Consider the following 27,720-nt stretch of genomic DNA (forward strand, 5'->3'; position numbering starts at 1 on the left):
CTTTTAACTACTTGCTGCATACTATCAACATAAGCTTTGTCACTGTGCTTTCTAGGGCTATTCTCATTTGTAAGCATATTTGTGTGCTTTTCTGTCAGCTCGTATATCTGACAAATCTCAATGACCTTATTCAAAGTTAAATCACTTTCACAAAGCACCTTTTCTCACATCATCTTTTGTACCACACACAAGACTGTTTTTTTTATCAACTCATCCCTTAAAATCACCAAATCTGATGTTTTAGCTTTATTTCTCAGGTCACTTACATATGTTGCAAATGTTTCACCAGGCTTTTGATCCCTTATGTAAAATAAGTGATTTTCCACTGTAACATCTGTCTGGGGGTTACACATTTCTCTAAATTTACATTTTAAGCGCTCTGGGTCCTCCCTTGAATCAGCTGGTGCAATATAATGGTTTTCCCCCTCTCCCGTATAGACAGCAGGTGAATAGACAAATGAATGCTCCCTTTCTATGTTTTCTGACCCAGCTATATTAAGCAGAATAAATGCCTTTGTATGGTCATCTTTATCAAGAAATGCAGCTTGAATGAAAATGTCATAATCTTGCTCAAACACTCTCCAGTTCTCAGCAATATTACTATCAAACACAAGTGCACTGGGTTTTCGAAATCCATCTGCCATGCCCACGAAGTATGTACAAACACACTGAAAATATGGCCCTTGCAATTATGCATGAACAAACTGTTCTGTGAGCTTGTAATAACATTCAAATGCACAATAAACTCTTCAAAATACTGTACTTTGCGAAATATGCTCTGTAATGGCTGTATTCTGGGAAATAACTCTACTGTAATACTCCAAAAACATGCAAACACTTTACACACTTCTGATAACTCAGATATCTTTGATTAATATGAAAAATACGGTTTCACTAAGAACATATTGAAAAATGCTGTCGTTTCCTTTTATTTTATTAATTTTTATGCAATTTGGACTTTATTTCAAACATTTTCCATAGTAATTTGAATATTTTTATCACTATCGTAAATATCATTTAGAATGCTCTGTATGCCTGACTTTATATTTTGCGAAGAAATAATGCTGAGCAACTTTTAATATCTGAAATTCATTTCTGACCTGTTTTGCGAAGTATATGTACAATAAGGATGATTCACTCTTGTGTATTCTACTAGTTCCAAGCAAGTGCCTTAAGTCGTTTTAGCCATGCCGCCTCTAACACCATGTCCTTTAGACATGCCCCTTCTGGCACCATGTCGCACGTCCTTCTCTAACACAGATGAGAAGCAGGCAGGGTATTTCATTTAGATGCTTTAATACATAGAAACACATCAGGATGGATAGCAGCATCAGAAAATATAAACAAACTAGTCAACAGACAGACGTGTGCTAGCCCTTAGCTTCTTAAAAGGTACATACATGCACACGTTGATCTTCAGCACTTAAGAGCTGAAGGATTTTATCTGGGGGGGGGAAGCCGGCAAGAGTCAAATAGGATAAGCTAATTCTTCCAACAGAACAAGGCAGTCTGGGACAACCTGACTTGAAAGGGTATTTCGGAGCTACACAATTAAGGCTCCTATACAGAGCACAAGGAGAAAAGTACAGTTTTGTACCTACCATAAATGTAGATGTTCGAGTGCTAATACAGCTGCAGTCATAACAGATGGGTTTTCCTGCTGTCAGGTGGGTCCTTGGTCGGCCGAATTCCAAAGTCTAGGTCCGGCGTTGGATGTCGTCGCTTCTTCCCTGACGTCAGTGCGACAGGGGTATAAAAGAACCAGCCGACGCCATTTTCTTCAGTTTTTCTTGCCCCAGATGTCAGGTGCCCCCAGAAGGAAGGCAATACATAAATTTATGTAAAAATGCAATGCAGTATAATCCAAAAACAGTAGTTGCAAGCAAATACACCATATAAGAATACCCCAATCAGGTTGTATGAGGAGGTGTTAGTCATTGGGTCTGTCCCAAGAGGGGAAGGAGGGAGGGAAACCTGGACTGCAGCTGTATTAGCACTCGAACATCTATATTTATGGTAGGTACAAAACTGTACTATGTTCATCGTGCATACAGCTGCAGTCATAACAGATGGGTTGAATCCCAAAGCTAAAAAAAAAAGGTGGTAGGCACTAGGTGGAACTAGGAGGAGCCAGGATGCCCTGCAGGACTGCAGTGGCAAAGCCTGCTCTAGATTTGGAGTATAATGGTAGGTGATAGTGCTTGGAGAAAGTATGTACAGAACTCCAAGTGGCTGCTTCCAAAATATCCTTGGTAGGAACCCCCCTGAGGAAAGCTGCAGAGGTAGCTGTGGCCCTTGTGGAGTGAGGTCTGATGCCTGCAGGAACAGTTTTACCATAAAAAGAGTAACAAAAGCGTATGCAGTGGGCTATCCATTTTGAGATTGTCTGTTTGGAAATAGGCTTCCCTTGAGCTCCTGTAGCATAGGACACAAAGAGTTGCTCTGATTTTCTGAAAGGCTTTATTCTGTCCAAATAATAACGTAGCTGTCTGTGAATGTCCAAGGAATGTAGTAGTCTCTCCCCTTTGTTTTGAGGATTAGGGTAAAAGGTAGGTAAGTGGATTGCCTGATTCAAGGCTACCTTGGATACTACCTTTGGCATAAAGGAAGGATTGGTTCGTAAGGAAACTCTGTCCTGATGGAAAATGATGAAAGGCTGCACAGCCATGAGGGCTTGTAGTTCCGAAACCCTGCGAGCTGAGGTGATATAGCCAGAAGGAAGGCTGTTTTCAGGACAAATATTGTAGTTCTGTTGAAGCAGCTGGCTCAAAAGGAGGCAAGGTCAGTTTTTCTAGAATGAAATTGAGATCCCAAGCAGGCACTGGTTGTTTCCTGGGGGGTTTTATACTCTTAGCCCCTCTGAGGAACTGTCTTAAGAGGGGGTGAGAGAATAAAGGAGGATCAGTGTTATATTCTGCAGAAATGGCTGAGGTATGGATTTTGATGGAGGAGAATGAAAGTCCACTGCTTAGCATCTCAGCTAGGTACTGTAATATTTGAGGTAAGTTCAGTATTGCAGGATTCTGACCCTTTTTCTGATTCCAGGCACAAAACCGTTTCCATTTTGCAAAGTAGGCTTTTCTAGTTGAAGGCCTTCTGGCCTCCAAAATGACATCCTGCACCTCCTTGGAGAGTAGGGTCTGTTGTGAATTTAAGGAATCTTCCATGTGGCTAGATTGAGCGTTTTCAGCTGACTGTGAAGAGTTTTGAAGTTGTGCTGAGTCAGTAGAAGAGGCATTAGTGGCAGGATCCATGGTGGGGAATGCGTCAGGCTCCTCAGGAGTGGGTACCAGTGTTGTCTTGGCCAGTCTGGAGCAATGAGAATCATCTTTGGTCTGTCTGCTCTGGTTTTTAATAGAACTTTGGGCAGCAGAGGAAGAGGTGGAAAGGCATAAACTGTCATTGTTGTCCAACTGAAAGAGAGTGCGTCCACTTTCCAGGCCTGTGGATGAAAGGTCCTTGAGCAGAATTTTGTCAATTGGTGATTTCTGTGGGAGGCAAAGAGATCTATGTCTGGCCTTCCCCATGCTGGAATTATTTTTGTAAAAACTTGAGGATGCAACTTCCATTCATGTGGATCTGTCATATTTCTGCTTAGGTTGTCTGCCAGCGTGTTTTCCTTGCCTGGCAGGTACTGTGTTTGAAGTTCGATTTGTAGTTCCAGAGCCATGTTCCAAAGAGACATGGTTAGCCTGCATAGGGGGTATGAGTGGGTTCCTCCCTGTTTGTTTATGTACCACATTGCTGTGGTGTTGTCTGTTCTTATCAATAGCTGGCCTGGATGCAGTAGGTCTTTGAAAGCCATAATAGCATTTATTACCGCTAGCATTTCCTTTTGATTGATGTGTAGGTGCTTTTCTTTTTGGGACCATTTCCCCTGAATGCACCGATCTGTCATGTGCGCCCCCCAGGCGTAGTCCGAGGCGTCTGTTGTGATGACTTGATTTGCTTGAGGCTTGCAGAATGGGAGACCTGTGTTTCTTTGGCATGCTTAAGCCCACCACAGAAATTCCTTTTGAAGACATGGAATCAGTGGTATCATTGTTTCCAAACTGTGACTGTGTTGAGACCATAGGTTTTTTAGGTACCATTGAAGTTTCCTCATATGCAGCTTTGCACATGGGATTAGCAGGATGCAAGATGCCATAAATCCCAGAGCCTGCAGGATTTTCCTTGCAGTCAGCCTGGTGAAAGTTGCCAGTTTTCTGAAGTATTGAGTTAGTTGCCCTTGTTTCTCTGGCGTGAGGTAGGCTATCTGGGTATTTGTATTCAAGCTGGCACCCAGGAAAATTATTGTTTGAGAGGGTATTAGCCTTGATTTCTTTTTGCTGACTATGTATCCCAGAGAGTCCAACAACATTATTACAAACGCCAGATGTTTCAGAAGTATGCAGGTATGCCTCCTTGACGTCCAACGTTACCAGCCAAGACTCCTTGCCCAGCATGGGAAGAAGCTGCTGTAATGTGAGCATCTTGAATTTTGGCACAAGTAAAAATGTGTTTAGGATGGATAAGTCCAAAATAGGTCTCCAATCTTTGCCCTTCCTTGGTACCAGGAATAGTCTGGAATAAAAACCTTGACCCTGTTCTTGTGCAGGTACCTCTTGAATAGCTTTCATGTCCATGAGGTCTGAAATTTGTTTTTGTGCCTCTGCCCTTTGATTGTGTGGCAGGTTTGGCATGCCTCTCTTTTTTGGAAGGGTGTGAAAGTGGAATCTGTAGCCTCTGTCTATGATGTCCAGGATCCATTTGTCTTTTGTGACAATATACCAATTTTTCGAAAATAATGCCAGTATTCCGCCTAAAGGTGCTGCCATTTGAGCCTTGCTTGGCATGCAAAGGGGAAAGTCATTGGTTCTGCTTTCTGAAAGGCTGTGAACTATCCTCACCACCTCTTTGTGTAGGTGCTTGCCATTGTCTGCCTCTAAACGATCCTTGAGATTGCCCTCTACCCCTAGGGCGCCTGTATGTACCTCTTTGGGGTCTGTCCGTGGCTGGAAAGGACCAATTTTTTGAAGGTCAATTTCTACTGAAACGTGGAGGTTGTACCTGTAGGAAATCTTTCACTGTTTGCATTGATTTTGCCTTTTCCTCCATTTTCTTTAATACCTCCTCAGCTTTAACACCAAACAATACATCTTTTTGAAGAGGTGCATCTAGTAATTTAGCTTTGACATGATCTGGTAAAGTTTTCTCTTTGAGCCAAGCATGTCTACGTATGACTGATCCTGTAACAGCAGCTCTACATGAGGCCTCTAAAGCATCAAAACCACATTGCAAGGTATGTTTACCCACTTGCTCTGCACTATGTAACAAATCCTGCAACTCCTTCAAGTCTGGTTGTTCAGGTTGTGACATTTTGCTTTTCAACTGTGATAACAGAAACTGTTGGTACTTTAACATATGGAACTGACAGTTTAATGCCCTCATGGTTATGGTGGCCGAGGTGTATACCTTTTTCCCCCACCTTTCTAAAGCTCTGGAATCTCTTTCTGAAGGTAATGGATTTTTAGCAGTGGAGGCCTTAATTCCCTTGGGACCCTGTGAAATAGTTTCTGGGTCAGCCGTATGGCTTTTGTATAGGAATTGGTGTGAATCAGGAACCCGGTAATACCTGTCAGGCTTAAATGGAGCTGGAGGTAAAGAATCTGGGTTGAGGCAGGCCTCTGAATACACATCATCTAGTATGTCTAAGACAGGAGGTACAGCCAGAGGCCTTTGCTGAGGGAGCAAGAGGAAATCCCTAAGCCTTTTCTTGGAGTCTGAGTACTCTTGGCCTTCCCAGTGGAAGTGTTCCCTCAAGGTATGTAAGGTTTCCCCAAAAGAGTAATCCTCAGGGGGGGAGACAGATTGAATGGACTCCTCTGCATCAGAATCTTCAAAAGGGGAGTATGAATGTTGCTTGTCTTCAGAATGTTCTGAAATAATGGAGGCCTGACGTCAGGGAAGAAGCGACGATATCCGACGCCGGACCTAGACTTTGGAATTCGGCCGACCGAGGACCCGCCTTACAGCAGGAAAACCCATCTGTTATGACTGCAGCTGTATGCACGATGAACATCAAGAAGTTATGTACTCACCATAACGTTCAATGTATGTAGTCCATCTCGCCTCACATTTTTACCCATGGGTTCGGAGCCGAATATCGGCTCGGACTCTGCTTATTTACTATCTCAAAAATCTCTGATTGGCTGGGCTAAGAGGGTATCCCACAGTACACTGCTTCGCACCGCCAGATCTAGTTTGCTGCAAACAATTCAGTTATTGCATACATAACACACATCCATACAATTTATCCAAACAAATTAATCAAAGGGACTCTGCATGATAAAATTTTACCTCCAAATCCTCCAGGCAGGGGGAAGGCGGGAGGGTAAGTAAGAATGTGAGGCGAGATGGACTACATACATCGAACGTTATGGTGAGTACATAACTTCTTGATGTTATGTAGTCCTGTCTCGCCTACATTCTTATCCATGGGACAGCGTCTCTAGCACCTACAACCTGGGTGGCTCATAGGAAAATACTCCTGAGAACTGTGGAGCCAAATGAAGATCTGCCCCTGGAAACCACATTCAATTTGTTGCAGGCTCGAAGGGTGGAAGAGTGAGGGCTTGAAGAACAAAATTGTGGTCCCAGGGCATAACAGGTTGTGATACTGGGGAACGAAGCAATAGGGTACCTTTAAGGAATTCTTTACATAGTCTGTGTGCCATAAGGCTAGGCTCATTGGCCACGTGGAAGTTTGATATAGCCGCCAGCTGAACTTTGATGGTGGCTGAAGCGGACCCCTGATAGAACAATATAGACAAAAATTCCAAAACGGAATCAATTGGAGCCGTGTAGGGATCAATGCCTCTGGAATGAGCCCAAATAGAGAATCTTTTCCATTTGCTAAAGTAGATTTTTCTAATGGATGGTTTATGAGAGGACGACAAAATATGGCCTACATCTGGCGAAAAATTATGGCATCTAAGGATGGAAGTGGAGTAGCCAGGCTCTCAGCCAGATTGGCCTCAGAGAGGGGTGGAAGTGTCCCAACATGTGTGTCAGTAAGTCTGGAAGGGGTTCCAGAATCCAAGGAGTATCCACAAGGAAGGGGAACCATACGTGACGAGGCCAGTGTGGGGCAATCAGAATCATCCTGCTTCCCAAGGATTGCGCTTTCTGAATCACCCTTGAGAGAAGGGAAATGGAGGGAAAGCATAAAGCAGACCGGAGGCCAATTGTGAGCTGGAGCGTCCCTGGGTGATTCCCCCGGTGGGGGGATCAGCGAGAAGTAGCTGCTGCATTTCGCATTGAGAGGGCTGGCAAAAAGGTCGCAGCAAGGTTGACCCCATCTGCTTAAGATTTGCTCTGCCACCAGGCGATCCGCTATCACATAGGTCTTCCCCGGGATGTGCGTTGCCACTAGAAACCGTTGGGAAGCTATTGCCCAATGCCACACGCGCATGGCCTCCCTGCATAGTGGATAAGATTGGGTTCCTCCTTGCTTGTTGAGATACCACACTACTGACATGTTGTCCAAGTGTATCGCAATAGTCCCTAGAGGGAGGACTTCTTGAAGTGCCTGCAACGCAAGAAGCACTGCTCTCATCTCCAGGACGTTTATGTGCAAATGCATCTCGTGCTCCTGTCACGTGCCTTGGACCATCCTGCCAAGATAATGCCTCCCCCACCCTATCTGGGAGGCGTCCGTGGTCACTGTGGCCACAGGGACGGGTGAAAAAGGGTTTTCCTATGTTCAAGTTGTTGGTGCACAGCCACCAACGGAGGTCCTGCTTGCATTTGTCTGTCATTAGGATTGGATGGGATAGCGGAAGTCTTTGGAGAGACCATTGGACAAAGAGAAGCCATTGAAGAATTCTCATGTGTAATCTCGCTAACGGGACCAACATGATAGTAGCTGCCATGGTCCCTAGGAGTTGAAGAATCAGTCTTGCCTTCGCATGTCTCAGAGGCATCAGCATGAGAATTTGTTGTTGCAACCCTGTGATTCTTTCTTGTGGTAGGAACGCTCACATTTGAATGGTGTCCAGCTCTGCTCCTATAAAGGTGACACGCTGTAAGGGCAACAAGGCAGATTTTTTCCAGTTTATCGTGATGCCTAATTGGTGACATAGACTGATGGTAGTGTCCCTGGTCTGAATTAGTAGATGCCTGGTGGGGGCGGTGAGGAGCCAGTCATCCAGGTACGGAAACACCTGGAATCCTTGACGTCTCAAATGAGCTGTCACCACTGCCATACAGTTGGTGAACACCCTGGGGGCTGTGGTGAGACCAAAGGGCAGGGCTCGAAACTGGAAATGTCTGGCTCCCAGCCTGAAGCGTAGATGACACCTGGATGCCCTGTCCATTTTGATATGGTAGTAAGCATCCCTCAGGTCAATGGAGCACATCCATACTTCCTTTCCCAACAATGGGAGAATAGATTGTAGGGTGACCATACGGAATTTGGACTTGTGTACGTAATGGTTGAGTTGACTGAGATCTAGTATGGGTCTCAGGTTCCATGTTCTTTTCAGCACCAAAAAGAATCTTGAGTAAGTCCCTAATCCGATTTGGTCTGAGGGGACTGGTTGGATGACTCCTTTTTCTAGCAGCTGAAATATCTCGGAGGTTGCTTGATCCCTTTGACTGGGTGGAACGTCTGGGGAATTTTCTGATGGGAGGGGGTACTGAAGAAAATGGAATGGTGTAACCTCCGGATATTATCCTTAATACCCATCGGTCCTGAGTGATGTTTTCCCAGGGTTCCGGATACAAGGAAATTCGACCCCCGACTGGCTCCGGATAAGCACAGTCGGGCACACCCTCAGGAATGAGAGTATGGGGAATACGCGGTCCACAGAATTGCAGGGACCCCCTCTGCCTCTGGGGCGACGTCTCCCTGAATAACTCCCCCCTCCCCTGCCTCGGGAGGGGGTTTCACCTTGTGCGGCAGGAAAAACCTTTGTGATTTCTTGAACCACATCTTTCCCCCTCGCTGAGCCTTGGGATAAGGCCTAGATGGGAGGGAAAAATGGACCCCTACGGCAGATAGGGTCTTTCCCTCTTGCTCGCACCTGGTGAGGGTGTCTTTCACTTTGGTCCCAAACAAGGAGGAACCATCAAAAGGGGCATCAGTGAAGGAAGACTTGAAGGCCTCTGCAAAGTAACACAGGTGCAGCCAGGCTTGCCTTCTAAGGGCTACATCTGAGCTGGCCACCCTACTCGCTCCCTCGGCCGCATACGAAATGAGCCGCATGGACAAGTTTGCAATGGAGTTGAGGGTAGAAACCTGTGCGTTGACTGTCTGAGCCACCGCTTCAGGTATGTTATCCGCAAGAGTTTCTCCCAACTTCTTAAGGAGATCTCTCTGGAGCCAAGTGAAATGAGATAAGTAATTCAGCGATCTTAAGGTGAAGATGGCTGAAGACAAGGTACACTTCCTGTACCGGTCCATAGTCCTAGACTCTTTGATAGGAGGATGGACCGAAGAGGAAGACTCTGCAACTTCCTTCTGGGTGGCTGCCGCCACCACCATGGCGTCTACCTCCCTTTGTCAGAAATTATTTTCCGTGAGGGGTGGAGAGAAATTTGTTGGGGCGCCGAGGTACTGGCTCCACAGAATCAGGGTTTTCCCATACCATTCGACAAATAAGGTCAAGAAGTTCATCGAAGGGTGGAGACACCCAGGAGGTGGAAGGTTGAGCACCAAAAGCCTTAAGGAATACTGACTCCTCCTCGGAAGGGGTTTTGGAAGGCCAGTCTCCTCTTTGTTTCAATATCTCCAGGATATCGTTGAAGGATACATCATCAGAGGAAGACTTGGGGGAACCCTTCCGCTTCCTCGAGGTCAGTATCGAAGTGAGAGACTCGTCCTGTGAGTCTATGTGCTTCCTCTTGCACAATTTCTTTCTGGGAGGTTCCTCAGGCACAGGCTCTGAGGGACCTTCAGAAAGTGGGGGACCGCTTGAGGGGGTATCCTTAGGGTCTGGCGCTCTGCTGTCTAAGGATAGGTGGGTGTCAGAAGCTCTCACCGGAGTGGTAGGGGATGGAATGACCGACCCGAGTGACTTAGCTGATGACCTGGCCAGCACGCTCCGCATGGCCTCGAAGGCAGGTCCCCCTGAGTCTGAGGGCCGACCGGCCTCCAAGGCCATGATCGGGGTCCCCCTAGCCGATGCACGGAGTGGGAGACTCGGAACCAAAAGATGTCCCGAGGTATCCCCTTCAGGCCCGACCGAGGAGACCTGAGTCTCGAACCCTGTGGACGGAAAAGACATGGTCTGAGCCGAGGTCGGCACCGATAAATCCAGAGGGGGTATCGGAGCCGGTGCAGGAACAACACTCGAAGCGGAACATACCGGCTCCGACAGCAAGGATGTGCTTGGAGGAGGAATCGATAAAACCACCATAGGAATTGGCTCCGGAGCCGACTGGGTCAGAGCCGAAAACAATTTAGCCAACACCGGCGACTGCAGGAGCCTCTGCACCACCATATCCACATCCAAATCAGAAAGCCTGGAGGAGATGGATGGAGACTGAGACCTCTTATCTGGTGAACCATGCCTCACACTCGGCGACCGGCTCCGAACAGGTTTGAGAATGATCGGAGCGGACGCTGATTCACTTAACACAGACACCTCCTGTGGCCCCGAAGACAGTGGAGCCAAGGAAGCAGTATCCAATATAGTAATCTTCTCCGGAGGCACCGAAGATGCCGATGGAGCTGGAGACCTTTTCTTGGACTTGGAGGACTTCGATTTCGACTGGGAGCCGAATCTATAGCCTTCTCAAAAGATGGTTTAAGTAGTCCTTTTAAAATCAATTTGTTTTTCCTCTCTTGGAGCACCCTAGGACTGAAGGCGTGGTAAAAGCTACACGACTCCTGTAAATGGATGGCTCCAAGACAGTAGACACAGATAGTGTCTCCATCCGTGATGGACATTTTATATCCGCACTTTGAACACTTTTTAAAGCCAGAAGGCGTATGTTCTTTCTGATCTTTAGACATATCTTATGCAAAGTACACAGCGTAACTACAGTTAACAACTACCAAAAAGGGCGGGAAGCCCACAACTTAGACAGTACCACAGAGAAGAGCGAAGCTCTTAACCAACAAACAATAGCAACAAGAACACAGAGAGAGAACCTCTAACTTAAACGGTCCTCAAAAAAAATATACAACAAGAAACAGACGAACTACTCAACTAAGGGAGGACTAGGTCCTCTAACTAAAACGGGCCTAGCCCGTGGGAACAGTTAGGGATACCACAAAAACACTACTAAACACAAACACAACTACCGCAGCAAGAGTAGCTATTAAAATAGCTTTTTAAGTATAAAGCAACCAATTTCTCAAGAGAAATAAGTAAAAAAAGGGTACTTAGCTACAGCCAAGCGAGACCACGTCCGAGCTCTACAAGCAGCAAAAGAGATCTGGGAATGCGAAGCAGTGTACTATGGGTTACCCTCTTAGCCCAGCCAATCAGAGATTTTTGAGCTAGTAAATAGGCCGAGTTGGAGCCGATATTCGGCTCCGAACCCATGGGTAAGAGAATGTAGGCGAGATAGGACTACATAACATCCTATAATTCAAAGTGGAAAGGGATGATGAAATGGGGGGGGGGAGCTCAAAAAACAAGACAGACTGTGATTTTGGATGCAGATCCTTGAGGAGGATAACAATAACCATACAGAATATTATATTCATAAAGTAGCAGAACATATTCTAAGAAATAAAGCCCAAGAAACAAGGACAGACTGGGATTTTGGATGCAGATCCTTAAGGAGGATAACAATAACCATGCAGAATATTATATTCATAAAGTAGCAGAACATATTCAAAGAAATAAGTCAACACAGGAATGGAGAAAGGAAATTCTGCTAATAGGGATGATTGCAATTACGGATACAGACAATATGCAAAAAGGGGCTGGAATTTATTGGAGGAAACTGGCAAAAGAACCAAGGTATTGGCAGCAAATAATTAGAAAGGGAAAGGTAATAGAATGGGACGAGGCCAACAATTTATTTGGACTACAGGCTAGAGATTGCCTTCCCTATCAAGGACTGATATCTGAGTATAGGCAAAGAGAAAAAATTGGGGAATCCTAAGCAAAGACCAGCACTGGCAGAGTTTTTTTATAGAATCTAGAACAGAACCCACTGTTAAAAAAGGAATAATTAGCACAGCATATAAAACATTGCATGATAACTATAAGAATCAATCAGAGGAGGTAGAAATGATTGAGAAGACAGACTAGATAAGCAATTCACAAAGAAACAATGGGGGATATATGTATGCCTCCCAAACATGCAACAAAGTCTAGAACTCTTAAGAGTTTAAAGTCAAACTCTTTGCTTGGAAGTGTTTATAGTTATTTATTTCCAGTTTGATGACCAACAAACATGGGTCCACTGGGCTCAGGGACCCATTTTCAGTGGAGGCCCGAGGAGAAAAGCTCCGCATTACATAGTTTAGTTACATATACAATCATAGTAAAAAAGACACAATTACAATCTCATTTCATGCTAGAGAACAGGAATAAATTCTTTGGTTATATAGTATCTAAATATTTAGGATGGCAGTGGTAACTTAATTGAGAAGGAGAATAAAGACTTAGAAGGAAAAGAGAGAAAAAAAGGTGGGATAGGTTATTTATAATATGTGCAATTATGTTATTTACAATATGTTAGGTTAACTTGTACTCAGAGTACAAGTATATAGATTACATATATTATAATATTACATAATATAAAATATAAAAATTATATATTCTAAAATTATATATATATATATATATATATATACATATATATATACATACATACACATATATATATATAAATTATATAGGTATAAAAATATTATAAAAATATAAAAATTATATATTATAAAATGATACAATACATTACATATTATAAAATTATATAATATAGTATATACAAGTTATATAGATATTTTATACCCCAAGTAGACTCCAATTATTTTTTCCTCAGGTAAATAGCAAATAATAGAGGTATGATGGGGAAAAAATATGTCAATGGTGACATATTTTCTGGTAGTATAATGAGTTGGCAGACTTTACTGTATCAGAAATATAGGGTGAGCAAATTGGTATGACAAAGGAAATGATTTTTTTGATCTATGATACAGAATCGAAAATGGTTAGACATAGTAAGACCTTGCTGAGTCTAATTATGGCAGCTGACAAAAAAGCAATTACCAGGAAATGGAAATCAATAGTGAATGCAATAACAGAGATAAAACAACTGGAAATGGGATCTTTAAAAAAGGGTTGGAGCAAATTACATAGAAAAAAAGGAAATTGTGGGAACAATACATGCAGACGAGGAATGAGGTTTAAAAGAATGCAGGATTTGAATGAGCTATATAATGTTTTACTGACAGTGACAGGATATATAAGTGATGTATAATATTTGAAACTAAAATTATGTCAATATGGTTTAATGTATCACCAAAGTCAGTAACTTTTCTGTAAAAGTTCTGAATGGGCACTTATAGGCTTTTATGCTAGCTTTTAACTCGCCTAAATAAAAAAAGTGAGAGTCATTAAATTTGCTACTACTTACTTTTGGCTCAGAAGAAAGAATTTTTCAAAGTTCTCAGTCTTTAGAAGTTAGTTTTCAGGTGAATGAAATGAGAAGAATCAAGGGCCTGGCCTCGTGGCCCACTCGATTAGTATATTAGTAGCCATGTTTGTTTTCATTTATATACATGTATAATTACTTACGTCATAAGTGATACTCTAATAAAAATGTTTATTGTTTAATAAAAAAAGAGCAAAAGTGTGATGATACTAGATAAACATGGAAAGGGGGCACAGAAATAAAACAATTTTTATACATTTTGTCACCTAATTTAATAGCAATTAAAAAAAAATAAAGTCCATACTCACGATTCACTCTCAAAGCTGACTGAAACTGATATTCCTCAAACAAGATTTCATTCATTGACTCCTGAATTGTGTCAAAGTTGAAATATGGTTCTGTGATGACTATACTGGTCTCTGCAAAATCCACCTGTTAAACAAAAAACAGAAGTCTGAATTCCAGTATATTTCTGGTAATTAAATTAAAACCAGACTATATACTTTATCACTAGAGCTTAACCTGAGAGACTTTCTACATAAAAATGGATGTTTTGCTCAGCCTTTCTTGTCCTCTCACAGAGGTCTTCAAATCCCTCTCCCCAATATTCACAAAATCATCTCTCCTTTAGACTATCTGAATGACTCTTCATACAGGCTGCCATGCAAGCATGTTTCAGTTCTTTCCTGTCACCTCTTAAATTCTGATCTTCTCTCTTACTCAATGAAATTTTTTAACACCAATGTCCCTCAGGCTTGGTATTAGGCCCCCCCCCTTTTTTTAATAACAACATTACTATGACTCCACCATGGCTACAGAGCACTCTATATATTAATGAGTTGATCATCTTTAAAGATGGCAAATCTTCAAAAATAGTTGAAAAGGCATTCCGTGGAATGCAGTCTAACAAACTGATACTGATGCCAACAAAATAATGACCACTCCTTCAGGTACACTTAGTAACAAAGAAGTAAGAACTCAAATTCCTAACCCTCTAAATAACTCAACTCAAATATGTTAGTCCAAATATATTGGAATACGATATGAGACTCTGACTTTCGTCAAAAACACCAGGTTTCTGACCCTGTGAACAGATCAAAAACTGATGTGCAGAATTTTAAATACCTGGGTGTTTGGTTTGATCCCAGTTTTTTGGCAATCCTCAGAAACTTCAGGAAGCCACAGAACTCGAGATTTCTGACCCTGAAAACAACTCTAACTTAAATGCAGAACTTCAAATATCTAGTTGATTGATTTGATTCCCAAATTGCCATTCAAAGTTTCATAATTAAACAACTGCTTCAAGTGTCAAAAAATTAAACCACAGAAGTAAGTTCAACGGCTTTATCAAATTTGAAACTAACAGAGCAATGGAATACACCCGGGGGGAGAGGGGTATCCAGAAGAAAGAAAAAAAAAAAACAGCAGCACAACATTTTAAGTGAAACAGAACAGAAAGAGGTGATTATGGTGGTAGAATGGCACAGCAGGTAGTGTTGTCACCTCACAGCAAGAGGTTTCCTGGTTCAATTCTAGGCTGAGGTGCCTTCTGCATGGAATCTCCATGTCTTCCCTGTGTTTGTGTAGGTCTCCTCCTGATGCTCTGTTTTCCTCCCACACTCCAAAGACATGACGTGGACTGGGCACTCTAAATTGGCCATAGGTGTGAGTGTGTTGTGTGAAAGAACTACTGTAGCAGGGCTAGCCACCCAAAGATGCAAATCTCAGCTCTAGATGATTGTCACTACTGAAGTGTCGCCTTGACTCCATGTGCAAAACCCATTGTGTTGTATCCTCTTCTAGTAGAACCTGTGAATGCACAGAGACATCACACCTGCAGCAATACTAGCGCATATTTGTGACTCCCGCTGCTACATGCCAATACCATACATCCAACCTACGGGCACATACATGAGGTTTTGTGACTGGTGAAAACAATGGATGACTGGCTCAGTGCCTACACTGGCACCAAGGAGCGTCTCTTCTTGTGGCTGGTAGAACTGTACAGCTGGCCAAAAGTGACCCTCAGGCCAGCAGAGATGAAACTCACCCATGATTTCTACCACAGTCATCATTGACTTCTGGGTGGATTTCACACTGGGTGGTCTTGGCATGCCATCCTCACCCTACCCTATAACACATCATGGTGTTCTCCTTCCTTTTAAGTTACTCACCATCTCCTGTTTGCAGTGCAATCCTCCTCATCTCCAGTTGTCCATCCTCTGTCAATTTGCATCTCCCCACTGTTACCTCTCCTTTTATGTCACTATCTACCCAGTCAGATTTTGTCTGTGTTACATGTTTGTCTGTCCCGGTTGCCATTGTATTACTCATACCCTTCCTACACTGCCTTCCCTCTTTTCTCCTCTTCTTCATAAAAATACAAAATGGGCACCTGTCCCACAGAAAAGTACCCTTATTCCCCCATCACACTCTTACTTTTGTGTGTTTCTCTTCTTGCTATTCTCCTTTCTGATCTTCCTGTCACCAAATTTCCTTCCCACTTATGTAATGACCCTTTGCTGTGTAGCCATTATATGGGTCCTTACAGTGCCTATCTGGCAGCTTTGGATGTGCGTTGGTGCTCATGTGAACCCCTCTAAAATCTGGAACGTCATATGTATGCCTATGTCCTGGTCATGGGACAACTCAGTGTGCTCTACACAGCCACATGCTGACTGCTGTTCTCACTACTGCGAGGCTTCATTTTGCAATGCTATTTCCAACTTGAGTGTGCTCTGCCATTGTTTGTATATGCTTCAGTCCCTGCTGGGCCACATCACACTAAATTCACCACATTATTTACAGCAGCATGGTCACAGTATGCTTCTTTGGGAATACCTCACCACTTGTTCCCAAACTGAAATACCTATTTCCAATTAACTGCCTGAACTTGGGTCATAATACAAATCTGCTCCAAACAAAAAACTAGAAGGTTTAGCTCACTCTTCATTATTAGAGAACATCACAGTATCTCACTGAAAAAAAACAGGTGGTTTTCTATAACTACCACAAGTACAGTGCTAACGTCAAACGTAATATGTAACTTTTTACACCAGAAATACTGCATTCCCATGGCCCACAAAATACAAATATCCACCCCTTGAAATCCCAGGATCTTGGTACGCACTCCTTTTGTCCTGGCAACTGTGAGAACACCTTCAACAGAGTCACTTTAAACAGTGAAATGTTCAATCCCATATGAAATAACCTACTTCTTAAGAGGTTAAAGTCAAACTCACAAGGAAAGGAAGTGGTATCTGCATTCCATATTGAAAAAAAGAACAGATACATTAGTCCAGAAGTGAGAACTGTGAATCCATTTATTCAAAAGCCAAGCACGTGAACAGCACTGAAAATATTTTCAATTACTATTTTCTGAGTGGTGGCTCCTCCCTTGTAGGAGAATGTGCACTTTGTACCTTCTTATTTTTGTAGAGTCCTCAAAATATGGAGTTAAGGGCTACCAACCTCAACTTTAATTCTTGGCATTAAAATAGTTGGGAGCCACACCTCCTGCTTCCATACTAATACATGAACCTCCCAAAAAGCATAAACTTCCCAAAAGTTTCTTGGGTGGTGAAGAGATTCTGTGTCTTGTACTCTGGTCTTTATATTATGTTCTTAAATGTCAATGATACCAGCACTCTAGGAGACCACCAAATGACACACAGTACAAGTGTAAGGACTGCCACTCCACCGAGCATCTGACAGAAAAGTGATTGGGAGGCACAAAGCTCAAGGAACATGTCCACAAAGATTTCAAATATAATCTGCATAAGGCATAAAGGACAATGATAAGGAATCAAAACACCTTATCTAATGGCTCTAGGCCTCAGATCCTCAATGAAATATGTCAAAAATCAGAGCCCTCTGCCCCCACACACTAGCATGCTGTCCTTGCACAAGACAGTATCATAAATTCAGCATTCTCTGGACTGATGGTTAACTGGGAAATAGTTTAGGGAGACCTCTCCCTGGCTGGCAACACCTGTGAGAAAGCCTCATAAGAATTTGCCTTTTCTCAAAGAAAGATATCTTACAGGTATGACATGGACTTTTTGATACAGATTACCAATCTCATGGGATACTTGCTCTGACAATGGCCTCATCTGCCCCTGCTTTTTAACACTGACTTGCAGCAAGTGTTTACTCAGCAGCAATGTCCTGATTTTCATTATCAGTTCATTCAATTTTGGAATGTTGGAAAATATTTTTTTTCATTTTATTCTATTTGTTGACTGGGTAGAGCACTGATCCATGTAACCCATTGTCAGGTTCAGTTAAAGTTTACACAAACAAATATAATGATCAGTCTACAAAGATGATCAAAGTAAGACACAGCATTAATTTACAGAAATAAATAACGACAAGAACATTGAAAGCGTACAGGTATACTTGCTAGCTGTAACTATATTCTGTACAACTGATTAATGAACAATGAATCATACAACAGCTTAGTAGAAACTGAGGAATAAATAGCCAAATTAAAGGTCAATACTAAACAGAGAGGGTATGATAGGGAGAAAGAAAAGTGGAAAATAAGGTTAGAGAAGAGGAAGCAAGAGAGGAAATAGAAATTAGGATTTTCAAATGGTCATGTGGAAAAGAAGCTGGTGGGCCCTGTTGTGAAGAATGTTTACAATTTAAGTGGCCCCTCTAGTTGAAAGTATTTGCAGTATGACTGAACAGGAAGGTGTTTAATTCTTTTGGTTAAACCTTTATTAAATTGTCACTTAATGCATATGTTTGCCTATGTCTTAACAGAAAATAAAAGAAAAACACAAATTAAAATTTGTCATTTACACATTCTATATCACACACACATTTACTTTTTAGCAATTATTCACTCCAGAATTACATACATTGCTCAATTCCAGTCTTCCCATAAGGGCTCCTATTACAGGATCAAACGCTAAAAATAGCGAACGCTTATTTGTCAAGCCCAAATGCACAAAACCACAGGATATCGAAGGAATGGATCAGCGAATTTTTTATCGGGTCGTTCTCCGGTCTTTTCTGTTTTCTTCACTGTGGTGTGATCTCGGAGTTGGTATATTTAAGTGGTGGGGTGTGGGGGGCGAAGCACCCCACTTTATGTTGCCTGTAAATTTATTTATTTTTTTTTGGATCAGTGAATGTTTTCTCTGGGGAAAAAAATGCTGATCTGTTCCTTTGAAAATTTGTGGTTTCATGCATTTGTGTTCGATAATATATCGTTCGCTATTTCTAGCGTTCGATCATATAATATGAACCCTTCCCTTAACTCTCACAGCCCTCCTGAACATTATTTTGCATGTATTGCTAAATTGCTCCCATAAATTTAATTTATCACCAAGTAATTTTCTCCTTCCCTTTTCTAAATATACTGCCTCTAGCTCTTAACTCCTTTACAATATTCAGTACTTCAATTAAAGTTGGTTTAGATTTTAATTTCCATTTTTCTCATAATTGCTTTTTTGACAGCTAAAAGCATTAAACTTAATAAAGCCTTACTATATACAAACAACTCTGACTTTGTACCCCAGCTCAAAAGAATAATTTCCTTAGTTGCAGCCATTTGCTCCATCAACATTTCTGTCAAGAGTATTCTGTAGGGAATTTTTATAACATATGCCAACTCGTTACACTCCCAAAAATCATGTTCCCAGTTAACTTCTTGCTTTTCTGTCATACCTCCTGTAGTTATCTATCTGAGGAAAAATAATTTGAAGTCTGCCTGGGGTAAAAAAAATACCTATAAAAACACTTTCAAGCAAAAATCCTAAACCTTCTGGACTTATTGTATGGCTAACAAATATGCATCAATCCTTCCATTGTTCCTTTATAAATTGCATTTTCAGTCTCTCTTCCCAATGTTTTCTAACTTCCTCTGATCGATTCTAAAAAGCTATTATTCAATATTTTATTGTTTGTTTGTGTCTTTCGGCTTTTCCCGGTTAGGGGTCGCCACAGCGAAACTCAATAATATTTTATATGCCCCATTAATTATCTCCTTTTTAACAGCAGCTTCTGCTCCAGCCATAACCAAAAACTCAAATCAGAGCTGGTCTTCATCTTACTGCTGCCCTATATCTTTCTCTTTGCCTGTACTCTATTCATCAATTCCTGGTAGGAAAGGAGTCTCTAGCCTGCAGTCTAAACTTCAGCTTGGCTTCATCCCATTACTGTTCCCTCATCATTATTTGCTCACACTACATTGCTTATCTTGCTAGTTTTCTCCAGTAAATTCCAGCCAGGAAGAGTTTTTCATTCTGAATGAAACTTTGGATAAGAATGAATGGATTTCATCTATGATGCAAGGGAGCCCCAAACTTTTTGGAGCTAGTATGAAGAAAAAGTGTGTGCAAAGTGTGAATGCAGCTTGTTGTGCTGGGTGTATGGGGGGGTCTTAGGTTGTATGGGGTGGAGCTTTATGAAAGTCTATTGACCAAGAAAATAATGAGTCAAGGTTTATTACTTTTATAGATTAGGTGTGTAATTATTAGGGTGATTCTGTGGTAGAGTGGGTGCCATCTGGCTTTCACTAGCATAGAACAAGGATACTCTCTATTGAATTTTTACTCTCTATAGGACAACAGAATTAATAAACCTACATACAAACATACATTATTAGTGATGGTTTGTAGAACATTTATTCTTTTTGGAGACTGTTGTAAACATAGAAAGACCATAATCCTTTGTTTATGGCAACTCTACTGGGGTGAGAAAATGAGATTTTCTAACTCATAAGAGGAGGTTGTTAACTTTAGCCTTTGAATTTTGAACACAGAAGTCACACCAGATAGTCAACTATTTGTAATGTTGGATTGTTTTGGCCATTTCTAAGTCACACCATTTAACAGCCTAACCATCTACTTCTTTGGCTGACTTCTGATGGGTACCAAAATCATAATCTTGTTATTTCTGAGGGTTTAAGAAAGAGGTTATGCATGTTGAGTCAATTTTACAGCATTACAAGGTCATCATCTAGGTGTTTTTTAAAAATAGCTAGGGATAGGCTTGATCTGTAATAACCATGTTGTTAGCATGCAGAATGAATGACTGGTAGAAGAGGTCTGCAGGACGTTTTTTGATAAATTATGAGAGCAGTATAGGTGATAGGTAATCAGGCACTGTGCTAAGAGAAGAGGAGCTGATAGGAGAATAATTCAACATATTTGTACTTTAAATAGTCAGTTAATAAGGAATGCTTTGAATCCCTGTACTGCTTGGAAGCACAGTCATTCTATCTAATGGTACAAAAAATGTTGTGCTCGACTATGTTGAAAGCCTTCATGAGGTAAATGAAAATGAATCCAGTACGATGACCTTTTTTGTACTGTGGAAAATGTCACCTCTAAGGGTATATAGAGATATCATAGTAATTCTGCCTAACTAGAATCCAGGATGGTGTTGAGTAAACATCCTATGGGTTCTGAAAGTATTCAAGTAGTTGGTTGTATACTTGCTTAAGTTTTGGCCAGGGTAGGTAATATAGAGACTGGCAAAAAATCATCTGCTTTTAGAGGGATTGAGTATTTTCCAGTATGAATTTGACTACGCACTGATCTAGCATGAAAAACTATTTCAGACAACCACAAAATGTACATGTGTGAGGGTTTGGAGCATCTATTCCTTGTACTGGGCAATAAACCAAGGATGCAAGCCATATGTGGCATTGGCAGCAATTTTGTTTAAGAGTGTGTCAAAATCTTTGGATTTAATTTTCTTAAAACATGAGGCAGGTGTGTCAAGTGAAGGAAATGTAAAATTATTGCTAGTATTCATACTGTTGAGGCATGAGGAGGGACTGAGATGAATTCCTTTGGTGAAGGGGGAGGGATCCAGACGAGGCTGAAATTGTGTTTTCTTTTAGCAAGTTTTATGGGATTGTCTGCTTGTAATTTGCTTTACTGAATTCCAGAATGTTTCATGTTTATTCTATGAAATTTGTGAAGACCTTAATAGCTGGCTTTATACCTCCTGGTCATATTTTTTGTCTGTTTCTAGATGGAATGAATTCTTGCCTTTTTTTTTTTTTTTTTTGTTTAAGAGAGGGTGAACTTTTTCTAAAGCTTTGCCCCTTAACATGTAAACAGCTTTGAGTAAAGGCTTTGGCAATCTGGAGAATTTGTACTGTATTTGTTTTTTAAAACGTGAGAGTATGCACTGGGGTGCTGTCCTAAGTAAGGGATTCCAATTAATTGTGAAAGTATGCTATTTAGAAAGTCACTGTTTTGTTGAGCTCTTGAGGAGAAAGTTGTTAAGGTTGGAGGTGGGTTCTTTTTAGAATGTTTTAGAGTAAAAGCTATTGGGTAATGATCACTAACGCAGGGAGCAGATAGACAAGTGATTCTGGAGGTTATTAGTAAACATCAGGTCAATCAAGGAATGATTCTTTGTGTTGTAGCCTGGATGTTCTTTTATTAACCGAGACCTCCATTGGTAATGGTGCAAAGGATGTCTGTACTTGAGGGGTTAAGAAGGTTAATATTAAAATCATCAAGACTAATACTATCCCTGTTAAATTAATTACATTTCAAAATATTCTCCAGAAGGTCTGAAAATTTCTGATTAGTTGCTGGAAAGAGGAATGCTACTGCGTGGGTGAAGCTGATGCAGATTTTGCTATCTAAAATTAGTAACCAGATAGTCTGGGTCATGATCATTTACAGAAGAGTTTTGTGTTGAGGAGTGCATTTCAAGGTCTTCCTTAGTGAATAATAAGAGTTTCATCATCTGCTCTTCTCTTAGTGTTGGTGCAGAAAGATGTGTGTATTTGGGGCAGTGAGAGCTTAAAGATAGTGATGTCTTATTTTCCTAGGATTCTAAGGTTGCAAGTATGTGTGGTGCTTGAGGAAATAAGAATGCATGCAGCTGTTCAAGTTTACTTAGCATACTATTTGTCCTGAGAGTAGCTATTTTAACTGCAAAATTGTTTGGTGTTTTGTTACAGAAACATAGTGGGAGGGATAGGGAGGTGTGTTGGAGACAGGTGGCGGCTTACTGCTAGAAATGGTTTCCATGGGAGTGTCACTGGCAACCTCCTTTTGCCGGTTTTACATGGGGTCAGGGTGTCACATCAGTATTAGCCAGTGGGACCAAATCACCTAGGCCTACTGTTTACACAGCAGAATGGCTAGCCCTGATGCTAACTGCAGTATAATTTTCGAGGTTTTTATAAAAGTAAGGTGGTACTGAGGTGAATCTCTAAATAAAGTTGGGAGTGTGTATTACAAAAAGAGGTACATGGTTTAATGGCAGAAAGAAGGGATGGCAAGGCAGAAAGAAGGGATGGCAAAATATACCCAACCTCTACTCTCTAACTTAGTTGTTTTCTAGTTAACGTCTACTGGAAAATGGCCATGCAGGTGCACAATAGCATCTTATAAAAGGTGGCACACTCCTCTCCTAGTATACAAGTTTTTTTTTTTTTATTTAAACTATACATCCACTACTGTGTATATGTTTGCTTCAACGTGTACCAGTGCAGAAGCCAATACTTTCTGGACCATCATTACAGACATCTCTCGGAAAGATTAGAAGACCTGTAGGAATAGGGAACCACTGATCATTTCCATCTAACCTCAAGCTGTTAAAGTATTTATCTGAAATAGACAAGGGTGTAAGATAGTCACTACCTAGATATTTACCTTAACTTCAAATTTTCAAGATCATCACAGTCTGCTAGTCCTTTCTCTCTGACCATCTTACCAGCAGATGACTCTTCCCAGTAAAATTTTACCTTGTAGTTATTAACAGGACTGTCTTTGCTCTTTTAGGTTCCTCACTTTCAGTTATCAGTGGAACTCCCTAAAGCAGTTAGATAGCATTCACCTCCTTCTGGTCCCCAATGTGAAAGCTAAGTGGGCATTTGCTCATATTGGCTGGAATGTTGATAAAGGTCATAAGTTACAGTGTGTATCGATGCAGTAGCTTATTTTCTTTAAAGCTATTGTAACTAGAAAGTGCTTACTTTTGCAATGTCTCCCAAACAAGGCTGCAATTAAAATGTAAGCTGGAGATCCTAAACCAACTTATAGGTTGCAGTTATCAACTGAGGTGTAAGGAATACCTTAGAAAGCTGCACTGTATGACCTTTGGGTTCTAGCACTTTATAAGCAAGCAGCCAAAGGAGCAATGATACCGAAAGAAAATGGTCTGACTGAATATAAAGAAACTTGGATTTTTCTTTTAAAAGAGAAGGCAATACTAAGCCAGAAATGAAAAAAGTAGCTCTGGTTTTAGACAGGCAATATTGTCCAACCTATACAGTTTGAAAGGGAGTAAGAATAGCTGAAAAACAAAGCGGCAGAATCAACAACATACATGCAATGGAAAGAAGCTCAGACGACTTTTGAAGCCAAACAAAAGCAAAGTAAGAGCCATGAAGACATAGCTTACTCAACAATGAGCCAGCACTTCCTACTGTTGTCAAAGACCCACATCCATAGAAGAAAAGGTGCAAAGTTACAACCAGTGACACTGGCTCAGAAAGTTGCATATGTGACTTACATTATGGGAAGATCGGAAAGCTATGAGCTTTGTCTTACTACATCACTATATACAGCATAATCCAACTTTACTTTCACTTTGCCGTCAATCATCCTATAGCAAATATATCCACCAATTATTCTCCAAAAATATTCCATATCTCATTTATTGTATTTTCAGGGTCCCAATCAAAATGCCAAGTGCAGACAACGATCCAAAAAAAAAAAAAAAATAAAAATAAAAAAAAAGATCAAAAATCCAAACAAAGAGCGAATTTCAAAGATCGTTCTTTTTCTTCAAACTTTTTTTTGGAGGGGGGGGAGTCACCCTGCACCAACTCCAAGATCGCCACACCTCAGAGAAATGAGAATATTCGGAGAAATGGTCATCTTGGACTTGGCATTTTTAAGTCTGTTTTTAGGCCATCCAGTCTCCTTGTTTCAGAACTCTATCTAGCAGGTCCCAACATTTCAAATGGTTATCGTATTTTCATTGTTTTTTTGTATACTGTATTGTACTTTTTTCTGTTACTGTTGTCATTGTTGTACACTATAATATATCACCTCGTTTCAAATGTACGTAAATCTACTGTGTTCTACACCGGGGCTGAGCCACAAACTGGTCCACTGGGATCAATGATCTACCCCAGTAAAAAAAAAAAATAATCTAAACAGAATGAATAAATAAATTCACTCTATTTACATTGCCAGGCACTTAGGTTTCTGTTCTGACCACTATACTGCTGCACTGACCTCCGAGCTGACTTCAAATGAGATTCTAATCTGCTTGAGCTGGTGGTGGCTTAGCTGTATGATAAACACCATCACAAAGATGTAAGATATCATAAAATCACACATATTTCACGTTCAAAACCAGTACGTACAAAAAGTATTATGACATCGCAAGGACCACAAAAAAAAATGTGTTCTAGGATCCTAATGTCTATTATATTCCGTTCTTTCAGACTGCATTCCAATGAAATTATTAATTTCTTTGACACTGCAATCATTCTTATACATATGCTGCTTGCATATTATCCATATAAAACAAACTTAATAAAGGCAAAAATAGTTACAAGTTAACACATTCCCCAAACATTCTCTCTCAACATCCTGAAAACTAACGTAACATAACATACAGAATTATGATCAGGTAGCTGATCATAACCGGCTTATTACATGTTTGAGACATGGATGCCAAGAAATTCACCTCAAGAGTAAATTCTTAATAGTGCATGGAGCTTTATTTGCTCCATGTACTACTATTTACAGGGAAAATGTTTGCCAAGTGTTTTTCCAACTTTCAAAGCCAGCAGGCAGAAAGGGAATGTAATGTTCTCAATTTGCCTTTCATGCATCTCAACTGTCTAAGTTTTCGTAGAACATCCAAATAACTGCTTCATATTTTCAGTCTGTTCCTCATATAGTCTATGGTTTTCTGGCAAACCACTGTGGACTGAGGTAACTAAATAATGAAATTCATTCGAGTTTCATAGTTCGTATCCTTCAGAAAACAAATGCGAATGCATACTGTTATTCTAGCAACTTAAAGTTTTATAGAGGAAGTTATGGGAGACAGCAGGCAGAAACAAATCTTTTATTTCTGCCACTGTGATTTCCTAGGCAGTACTGGCAGATTTTACTGCTCAGTGCTAGACCTGACGTTAACAACTTCAGCAGGGGGTACTTAACATTTCTTATAAGGTCGGGTCACTCGCCACTCTGGTGCTTAACTGGTTTGTCTTTTTCTTAACACTGGAGCGTAATCACCGCACTCCACGCACTACAAATAATTTACCAATACCTTGCTACCTATGTACACCATGTGCTCACTTAAAACTCCTCAGTAAAAGTGTGTGTGTGCGTATTACACTACCACAACTACATTCACATATTCCATTCTCAAACATTTCAAATCACTGAAAAGCTTTATGCTCCTAATTCACATTCACACATGATCTATCGTGTACTGGCAACCAATAACAAAATGCAAAATGTACTCCTCTCTTAACATCTTGTGCACTGCCTAAATTAAACAAGCATCATATTCTTCTCACAAAAAAAAAAAAAGCTCTTAAATGTTTCAAAACCTAAGACCGCAAAAAGTACAGTTGTGTACACTTACCATAAATGTAGATGTTCGAGTGTATTCACTGTTGCAGTCATTACATTTGGGTAATCTGCTGGCAGGTTGCCCTCAGTCTGCCTGAATATCAAAGTCTTGTGTCCTGCATCGGTTGCTGTCGCTTCTTCCATGACGTCAGGTCGTCAGGGGTATAAAACATGCAGCCGATGCCATTTTCTTTAGTTTTTCTTGCTCCAGATGTCAGGTGCCTCCCCCCAAATGGGGAGCAAAAAAAAAAAAAATATATATATATATATATATATATATATACATATATATAAAAACAAAATATATATAAATGCACTTTTAGCAACATAAACTTTACCTTAATCGAACAGCAAATACACCACAAAGGCTTTAGTATATAGTGAAGGAAAGAAAAAGGTATAGAAAAGGGGGATGGCGGGTGGGTAACCCGGACTGCAACAGTGAATACACTTGAACATCTACATTTATAAGCGTACACAACTGTACTATGTTCTTCATGTTTCACTGTTGCAGTCATTGCATTTGGATATAATCCCAAAGCTATGGATGGGAGGATGGAACTAAATAGCATTAGGAGCGGCTATAAGGCCCTGCAGAACTGCAGTGGCAAAGCCTGCCCTGGATTTGGAGAAGAGAGGCAAATGATAATGCTTTGTGAAGGTATGAACAGAGCTCCAAGTAGCAGCCTCTAGAATGTCTTTGGTTGGAACCCCACTGAGAAAAGCTGCTGAGGTAGAGGCAGCCCAGGTGGAATGTGACCTGATCCCCTTAGGCACAGGTTTACCATGGTGCAAGTAGCAGAAATGAATGCAGTGGCTTATCCACTTAGAAATAGTCTGTTCTGATATAGCCTTCCCCTCTGACCCTGCAGCAAATGCTACCAGTAGTTGCTCAGACTTTCTTAGAGATTTGGTCCTGTTTAAGTAGAATCTTAGTTGTCCGTGCACATCCAATGAATGCAGAATCCGCTCCCCTCTGTGGATTTGGGTAAACTGTTGGCAGGTAAATTGTCTGGTTAAGAGCCACACTGGATGCCACCTTAGGCATAAAAGGATTGGTCTTGAGGGACAACCCTGTCTGGGTAAAATGTAATAAAAGGCTCCACAGCCATGAGAGCCTGTAGTTCTGAAACCCTTCTTGCTGAAATGACTGCCAAGAGGAAAGCTGTTTTCCAAGACAGAAATTTTATATCCGCAGTAGCTGCTGGTTCAAAAGGAGGCAGGGTGAGTTTTTCCAGCACAAAGTTGAGGTCCCATGCAGGAGTTGGTGATCTTCTGGGAGGCCTTAAAATTTTGGCCCCTCTAAGATACTGTTTAAGCAGAGGATGAGAAAAGAGGGGAGGCTCTGTGTTGTAATGAGCCAAGATGGCAGAGGCATGTATTTTTACTGAAGAAAAAGATAGGCCCTTGTCAAGCATCTCAGTCAAATATTGTAAAATCTGAGGAATACTGGGCTTTGCTGTGTCCATTCCTTGTGCTTGGTTCCAAGCACAGAATCTCTTCCATTTATCAGCATAAGATTTTCTAGTACTAG

The 27,720-nt window shown here is 41.1% G+C and overlaps 1 protein-coding gene across 1 annotated transcript in view; it reads right to left on the reverse strand.

The window, feature by feature from the left end:
- Positions 1 to 27,720, reverse strand: part of ACTR6 (actin related protein 6) — a 462,768-nt gene that overhangs the window by 393,369 nt on the left and 41,679 nt on the right. The window contains exon 3 of the mRNA XM_044064452.1: positions 13,908 to 14,031. Coding sequence (XP_043920387.1) covers positions 13,908 to 14,031 — 124 coding nt within the window. The remainder of the gene's footprint in view (positions 1 to 13,907; positions 14,032 to 27,720) is intronic.

This window comes from Protopterus annectens, chromosome 2.part2, assembly GCF_019279795.1.
Source record: "Protopterus annectens isolate FY-2018-M chromosome 2.part2, PAN1.0, whole genome shotgun sequence".
NCBI lineage: Eukaryota > Metazoa > Chordata > Ceratodontiformes > Protopteridae > Protopterus > Protopterus annectens.